Here is an 8,455-nt window from a genome sequence, read left to right as displayed (position 1 = left end):
AGGGGGGGCAGTTTTAGGTGCTCGGGGTGGGGGGGTTGGTCAATTTTAGGTGCTGGGGGGGGCAGCCCCGCCCCCGCTGTCAGCCCCCGTCCCTTTTGGGGTGGGGGGGGGCGGAGCTCAGCGCTGTCAGAGGCGGAGCTCCCCCCCTCCCCATCTCCGCGGCCCCACCTCCGCCCCCCCCTTTGAATGCACGTGCGGTGCCGCCCCCGCACCGCGCTGGTAACGCCGCGTTCCGCCGATGTTCCGGTACCGGCCGGGGGGGTCCGGAGCTCCGCTCTCCCCCCTCGGATGGCGCGACCCCCGGGGTTGATCCGGCTCGTTGTGCTGCTCCTCACCGCCGCCTCCTCCGCACCCCGACGGCGCTGCGGCCCCATAGGTGAGTATGGGGTGGGTTTAGGGGGGGGGGTTATTCCAATGGGGTCGGGGGGGTCCGATGAGACCCGTGGGGGGGGTCCCACAGCGCTGAGGTGCTTCGTGGAGGTGGGAAGTGGGAGGGTTTAGGGTTCAGGGTTTAGGGTTAGGGAGCTATGTAGGGCTCCTTACCCCCCCCCCCAGCCAACCACACCGGGCGGTGGGACGGGTTCTGGGGGTGGGTGAGGGGTCTTTGGGGTCCTGGAGGTGGGTGAGGGGGCCTTGGGGTCCTGGAGGTGTGGGCTGTAGGGTCTGGGTTCTAGGGTTGGAATTATAGGGTCTGAGTTTTAGGGTTTGGAGTTCTAAGCTCAGATTTATTAGGGTCTGGTTTCCAGGGTTTGGAGTTATAGGGTCAGAGTTAATAGGGTCTGGGTTTTAGGGTTTGGAGTTCTAAGCTCAGAGTTATAGGGTCTGGGTTCTAGGCTTGGAATTATAGGGTCTGGGTTCTAGGCTTGGAATTATAGGGTCTGGGTTCTAGGGTTTGGAGTTATAGGGTCTGAGTTTTAGGGTTTGGAGTTCTAAGCTCAGATTTATTAAGGTCTGGGTTCTAGGCTTGGAATTATAGGGTCTAGTTTCTAGGGTTTGAAGTTATAGGGTCAGAGTTATAGGGTCTGGGTTCTAAGCTTGGAATTATAGGGTTTTGTTTCTAGGGTTTGGAGTTATAGGGTCAGAGTTATTAGGGTCTGGGTTCTAGGCTTGGAATTATAGGGTCTAGTTTCTAGGGTTCTAGGCTTGGAATTTAGGGTCTGGGTTTTAGGGTTTGGAGTTCTAAGGTCAGAGTTATTAGGGTCTGGGTTCTAGGCTTGGAATTATAGGATCTGAGTTTTAGGGTTTGGAGTTCTAAGGTCAGAGTTATAGGGTCTGGGTTCTAGGGTTTGGAGATATAGGGTCAGAGCTTTAGGGTCTGGGGTTTGGGGTCAGAGTTGTGGGATCTGAGTTCTAAGGTTTGAAGCTATAGGTTCTGAGTTTTGGGGTCTGGGTTTTAGGGTATGGAGTTATAGGGTCAGGGTTTTGGGATCAGAATTATGGGGTCCTGAGCTTTGGGTCCTGGTTGGGGTCAGAGTTATGGGGTCCTGAGCTCTGGGTCCTGGTTGGGGTCAGAGTTATGGGGTCCTGAGCTCTGGGTCCTGGTTGGGGTCCTTGGTGCTGGGTCCGTAGGGGCCGGGGTTGTAGAGGGGTAGTGATCAGTTCTGGGGTTTGGTAGTGATCAGTTGTTATGGGGTTTGGTAGTGATCAGTTCTGGGGTTTGGGCTGAGTTCTGCGGTCCCGGTTGGGTTCCGAGTCGGGTTCCGGGCTCCGGTTGGGTGCTGCCGCCGGGTCCCGGCAGCTGCCGGGAAGCCAACCGGACCGCGCTGACCTCTAGGGAACGGGAACGCTGCCTTCGGCCTATATACAGCCCTATAACAGCCCGGTGCCCCACAACCTGCCACCCCCCAGGACCCTTCCACCTTCCCCCCCCCGCTCTGGTGCCCTGTCGTTCTGCCTCGGCTCGGTGCCGTGGGGGGCCTCGCGATGGGGGGGGGGGGTAACCGCCTGGCTCAGCAACTTCCGACCGTGCAAATATTGACACGGTTGGGTGCAGGGAAGCGGGGGGGGTGGGGGGTTGTGTGGAGCAGAGGGGGGTTGTTTGAGGGTGGGGGGCGACCGGGGATTTGAGGGCGAGAATGGATGGTGGGGGGCTTTGGGGGGGGCAGAAGGATACTGGGGGGCTTCAGGAGCACCAAGGAGGCCTTTTGGGGGGGTGGATGAATGGAGGATGTGGGGGTCTCAGGAACACCGCCGGGGGGCTTTGGGGGGCAGGTGGATGGGGGGATCAACTGGGGGGGCTTTGGGGACACCAGGGGGCTTTGGGGGAGCAGATGGGCCAGGGGACAGGTGTGGAACACCCGGCCACCCACAACTGGCCGGGTACTATCAGGGACCCACGCGGGAGACATCTTGGGGGGGAGGTGGATGTGGGGACCGTACAACCGCGGGGGGGCTTGCAGAGACGACCCGAGGGATATGGGGGGGTTGTGAATGGATGGAGGATGTGGGGGTCTCAGGGTACAGAGAGAGAGAGCTTTGGGGCTATCTGGTGGGGCCTTCCAGGTACAACAGGGGGTCTGTGGGATGGGGATAACTGGGGAACTTTGGCGGGGGCAAGATGGATGGGGGGAACTGGGGGGCTGGGGGACAACCAGGGGGCATTGGGGAGCAGAGGGCAGGGGACACTGAGGGCTTCAGGGACACAGGGGGGCTTTGGGGGGGGTGTTGGGGGGACAGCTGGGGGCTTTGTTTTGCGGGGGGTTTGAATTTGTGTGGCCAAGTATGTATTTTTGTTAGTGTATCTAGTTCTGGTGGGTGGTTCTTTGGTTGGCGGTCCGTATGGTTTGGCCGCGCTTCTCCACGGCGGATCACCAGCCATCCTAGTTGTTAGGCACTTATATTGGCCGGCGGGCACTGGCCATGAGCAGGTCACGCTCGCTTCAGTGCCGTAATATGTATCAGGGTACTTATCTGTGTGGTGCTTTGGTGTGTGGTCTTAGTGGTTGATGGGGTGGGCATCTTTGTTTTGGGTGTGTGTTTGTTCTGTTGGGTATCTTTTTGGTTGTTTTTTTTTTTTTTTTCTTGTTTTTTTGTTTTATCTCTAATGTGTGGGTCTGGTGGTAGTCATGATATGTTGGGTTGTTTGTTTGTTTCAGGTTTGTTACTAGCTTGAAGTTTTTTTTTTTTGGCTTTTCTTATGTGTGAGCTATTTGTTTTCAGGGGGTGTTTTTTTGTGTTGTGTGGCAGTATTGGTGTGTCTTTGGGTTGTAATCTATTTACTTGGTTTGGGGGGTGTTTTTTTTTTTTTGCGGTGGGGTAGTTGGGTGTTAGTCTAGATGGTTTTGTATTTGTGTGGGAAACTGGGAGGCTGTGTGTGTGTATGTATGGTATGTACTGGGTGTGGGCTTCTAATAGTGACACCAGGTGGTGCGTTTTTTTTTGTGTGTGTGTGTGTGTTGTGGAGGTTATGGATGTATTTGGTGGGGGTCCTTTCCAGGGACACTGGGGGGGCCTTTGGGGCTTACTTGTGGTGTGTGTCTTTTTCAGTGTTTCTTGTTTTGACAGGGGGCTCTGGTGGGTTGGGGCACTGGGAACTTTGGGGGGCAATGTTGAGGGGGGGTCCACTGGGGGGGCTTCGGGGACACCTGTGGTGTGGGCTTTGGGGGGGCAGATGGGCAGGGATTATCTTGGGGTTGTTTGCTTCAGGGATTCTATTCAGGTGCTGGTGTGGGTGGTAGGTGGAATGGGGTGGATGCATTGTTTTGGTGGCTTTTTTTTTTTTTCGGGGGGATTTTTGTGGCAGTATTGTGGATTGTCTATTTCTGGGGGCTTTTGTGGCATGAGGAATACTTTGTTTTTTTTTGTTGTTTGTGTGTGTCTTTTGTTGTGTGGAGTCGAGGATTTGATGTGGGTTTGGGTTTGTGTACTTTTGTGTTGTGTGTGGGCTTCGGGGGGTGTTGATTTTTGGGTTGGCAATTGGATGGGGACACTGGGGGGGCTTTTGTGGGGCATGTAGGGATATCTGGGGTCTTCTGTGGACATCCTTTTTTTTAGGTTTGTTGGGGCTTTTGGGTGGGGGCTTAGATGGGCAGGGACCTTTTCTGGAGTTGGTTGGCTTTCAGTTGTGTCCACTAGTGGGGTGTCTTTTTGTTTTTGGCGTGTTAGATGGCTGGGTGACATCCAAGGCGTGTGTGCTTTTCTGGTGGTGGTGAGTTTGTCCTAGGGATTACTGGGGGGGGGGGTAACCTTCTGACTTTCCTCTGTTCCCTCCCCGTGTTCCAGCTCTGCCTGCAGGACACGGTGCTGGTCCGGCCCGGTGCCAACGTGACGCTGCTGTGGGCCGAGACCCGGAGCCCCCCAACGGCACCGTGCTGTGGTCCGGACGGGCGGGGGGCGCTGGGGGGGGGCCACGATGCTGCTTGGCTGAAGGGGGCTGCGGCCGGAGAGCGGCCGGGCCGGTCCAGCTGTACACCTGGGGGGGCACACGGTGCGGCACCGTGCGGCTGCTGGTGGAAGGTGGGTGCGGGGGTGGGTCTGCGTGGGGTTCCGGGGTCTTAACGGTATCCCCCCCCCCCCCCTACCACCATCATCGAGTATCATGCCAGCAACCTCCGTGCCCTGCAGAGCCCTCCCGGCCCCCCCAGGTCTTACTGTTTTCCGACGTAGCCATGACAAAGATGTGGCTCCTGCGAGTGGAAGCCACGAGCATCCCCGGCTCCAGGCACACGGGCTGTGCTGTGGGTGAAGCGCAGGTGAGGCTCAACCCCCCCATGTCCCCCATAATGACCCCATATCCCCCCTATAACCCCCCATTATGCCCCATATCGCCCCCATAGCCACCAGATGACCCCATATCCCCATATATCCTATATGACCACATATCCCCCCCAATGGTCCCCATGTGACCCCAGTGTCCCCACTATTATCCCCCCGTATGACCACATACACCCAACCTGATATTTCCCCATATGACTCAATATCACCCCATGTCCCATACTGACCCCCATACACCCCTGACATACCCCATATGACCGCAATATCCCCCTGTATCCCCCATAATGACCCCATATCCCCCATAAACCCTATATTCCCTCCATATGACCATAATCTCCCCCCATATGAACCCCATATCCTTCCCTATATCCCCCCAGATGACCCCATATTCCCCCTTAATATCCCCCCACCATGATGACCGCCATAATCCTCCCTATACGTCGACCTCCCATATGAACCCCATATCCCCCACTATAGTCACCCCGATAAATGACCCCATATCCCCACTATTATCACTCGCCATATGACCCCATCTCCCACTATATCCCCATATGACCCATATCCCCACTATATTCAACCCCATATGACGAGCCCCATATCCGCCACTATATCCCCGCCATATGACCCATATCCCCCTATGTCCCCCATATGACCCCCGTATATTCCCCAGCTACTCGAGATGAACCCCAATATCCCCCCATATGACCCCATATCCCCCTGCACCCCCTGCATCCCCCTGCATCCGCCTATATCCCCCCTATATCCCCCCATATGACCCCATATTCCCCCTTATATCCCCCCCATATGACCTATATCCCCCATAGTGACCCATATTCCCTCCCTATATCGCCCCCCATATTTTCCCCATAATCCCCCATATTTCCCCCATATGACCATATCCCCTATATCTCCCCGCTGACCCCAATATCCCCCTATCGCCCCATATGACTACCATACCCCACCCATATGACCCCGATATCCCCCCTATATCTCCCCACTGACCCTATCCCCCCATGTTCCCCTGCATAATCCGCTACTCCCCCCGATATGACTCCATATCCCCCTATATGACCTGTATCCCCTATATTCCCAGCAGGGTTTTGACCGCCATATCCCCCTACATCCCCATAGCCCATATCCCCCGATATCCCCGCGCCCAATCCCCTTATGTCGCCTTCCGTAGATAGAGCATATCCTCCCGTATCCTCCCATATTCCATTGTGGGGGGTGTGGGGCTGCCTTAGTGACCTGCCGCCGTGGGTCCTACAATCTCCCTATTTCCCCCTCCAGGTTTGTCAGTGGGAGAACGTGACAGAGCAGGCGGCTGCCATTTCTACCCACGGGCGCAGAAGTTTGTCTGTAGGGTGAAGGTTCCGCCTGGTACCGATGACACCAAAGCCCTCGTGGTGTCCGTCTGCATCAGCAGCCGCGCAGGGAGCAGCACCGGGGAGGATCGGGATAAATCACCCTCAATGGAATCCGGTCAGGTGCCCGCCCTTACGACCTGGTTGGGCCTCCAGACCCCAACCTCTGTGGTGCCTCACATCCCTCAGGCCCCCTCTCATACTGATTCCTGAGCCTGCTCTGCCTGGTCCCCAAAGCTCCCATATCCTGTCCCTAGGTCCCTAAAGCTCCCCATATCCTGGTCCCCAGGTACCGAGCTCGCCATATCCCTGTCCCTAAAGCTCCCCATGATCTTGCCTAGGTCCTAAAGCTCCCCATATTCCTGTCCCCCAGTTGGGTCTCGCTTAAAGCTCCCCAGATCCCAAAGCTCCCCAGATCCCTGTCCCCGAATGCCAAAGCTCCCCATATCCCTGTCCCCAGAATCCCAAAAGCTCCCCATATTCCTGTCCTCCAGGTCCCCAAAGCTCCCCAGGTCCCCAAAGCTCCCCATAGTTTCCCTGTCCCAGATCCCAAGCTCCATATCCTTGTCCCTCAAGTCCCCAAAGCTCCCCATATTCCTGCGTCCCGCAGGTCCCCAAGCTTCCGGCATTCTGGTCCCAAAGCTCCCCATATTCCTGTGCCGTGCAGTCCCAAGCTCCCATATCCCTGTCCCCAGATCCCAAAGCTCCCCATATTCCTGTCCCCAGGTCCCCAAAGCTTCCCATATCCCTGTCCCCAAAGCTCCCCATATCCCTGTCCCTAGGTCCCTAAAGCTCTCCATATCTCTGTCCCCAGGTCCCCAAAGCTCCCCATATCCTGGTCCCCAAGTCCCCAGAGCTCCCCATATCCCTGTCCCTAGGTCCGTAAAGCTCCCCATATTCCTGTCCCCAGGTCCCCAAAGCTCCCCAGATCCCCAAACCTCCCCATACCTCTGTCCCCAGGTCCCCAAAGCTCCCCATATCCCTGTCCCCAGACCTCGTGGTGCCCACATCCCCAACCCCCCCCCAATGCTGATCCCTGAGTCTGACACTGTCCTGATCCCCAAAGCTCCATCTTGTCTCCATCCTTGAGCCCCCAGACCCCAAACCTCATGGTGCCCACATCCCAAAGCCCCCCCAGTGCTGATCCCTGAGTCTGACCCTGTCCCAGTCCCCATGGTTCCCCAGTACCTGAGTCTCCAGTCCCCCCCTCAATGTTCTGTTCTGTGCCCCCCAATTCTGACCCCTCAGCTCTGCAGTGTCCCCACCCCCCAAACCCCCAGTGCCCTCATCCCTGAGCCCCCCATACTGACCCCTCATCCCCACAGTGTCCCATTCCCCACCCCCCCCCTTGCTGCCTCCTTTCTCCCCCACCCCCCTGCTCCCCAAACCCTCCCCATTCCCACTCCCTGAGCCCCCCCAGTGCTATTCCCAACACCTCTAACCCCACAGTGAAGCCGGACCCCCCCCTTAACGTGACGGTGGAGGCAGTGGATCATTCCCCACAACGACTGCGGGTTCTTTGGAGTTACCCCCCCTCTTGGGACCCCCGATTCTATTGGTTGCGTTTCCAAGTGCGCTACCGCCCCGAGCCGGCCCCAACCTTCACCCATGTGAGCCCCCTGTGCCATTGGGGGGTGGGAGGGGGGGGGTGTATGTCAGACTGCCCTATATATGTGTGCCCCCCCCCCCCCTTAAAGGTGGACCAGGTGACACGGACCTGGTTGGATATAAGGGATGCCTGGAGGGGGACGCGGCACGTGGTGCAGGTGAGGGCACAGGAGGAGTTTGGGCACGGAGCTTGGAGTGAATGGAGCCAGGAGGCGGTGGGCACCCCCTGGACAGGTAATGAGGGGGGTGAAGGGTGGGGGTACAGCCCCCCACCCTAAGAACAGGGCTGTGAGGGGGTCCCCATGTCACACTGCTCCCCAACATCCCCTCCTATGTCCCTATGTCATCTTGCAGAGCCCTGGGATGTCACTGAGATGGGGCCCTACAGCTCGCAGGTAGGGGGTGGTGTCACTGTGTGTCCGTGTGGGGCAGCCCCATAGCCCCCCTTATCCCCCCCAAAATCCCCACTGTGCCCCCACTGTTGTCTCTGCAGTTCCCTGCTGAGGATGATCCCTATGGCTACGGGGCCACGTTGCCACCCGAGCTCTTTGCTGATGACGCTGCTGATGGTGCTGGTGGTGAGCATGGGGCTGGGGGCTCCATGGGAGGCTGGGACCCCCCCCCATATCCCATCACTGACCCCCACCCCACCCTGTGCTGCAGGGGCTGTGCTGGAGGCCACCGCCCGCTCCCCCACATCCCCCTATGCCCTCCTGGTGGCGGGGGGCAGCCTGCTGTTGGCCATCGCCCTCTGCTTCGCCATAGGGATG

The 8,455-nt window shown here is 57.8% G+C and overlaps 1 protein-coding gene across 1 annotated transcript; it reads left to right on the top strand.

Moving 5' to 3' along the window:
- Window positions 1-179: 179 nt before the first annotated feature.
- IL6R (interleukin 6 receptor) lies at window positions 180-8,449 on the top strand (the record flags this gene model as incomplete). The annotated part of the gene is given in 13 exon segments (XM_032449200.1): window positions 180-387; window positions 4,234-4,278; window positions 4,281-4,344; window positions 4,347-4,432; window positions 4,434-4,455; window positions 4,545-4,624; window positions 4,627-4,696; window positions 6,013-6,171; window positions 7,506-7,687; window positions 7,775-7,919; window positions 8,040-8,080; window positions 8,179-8,263; window positions 8,349-8,449. Coding segments are annotated over 13 exon segments (1,281 nt in total), but the record flags the coding sequence as incomplete, so codon positions are not given.
- Between the last annotated feature and the right edge of the window lie 6 nt (window positions 8,450-8,455).

The sequence above is a fragment of the Coturnix japonica genome, chromosome 25 (genome assembly GCF_001577835.2).
Source record: "Coturnix japonica isolate 7356 chromosome 25, Coturnix japonica 2.1, whole genome shotgun sequence".
NCBI classification, from domain to species: domain Eukaryota; kingdom Metazoa; phylum Chordata; class Aves; order Galliformes; family Phasianidae; genus Coturnix; species Coturnix japonica.
This window is presented reverse-complemented; position numbering and strand designations above follow the sequence as displayed.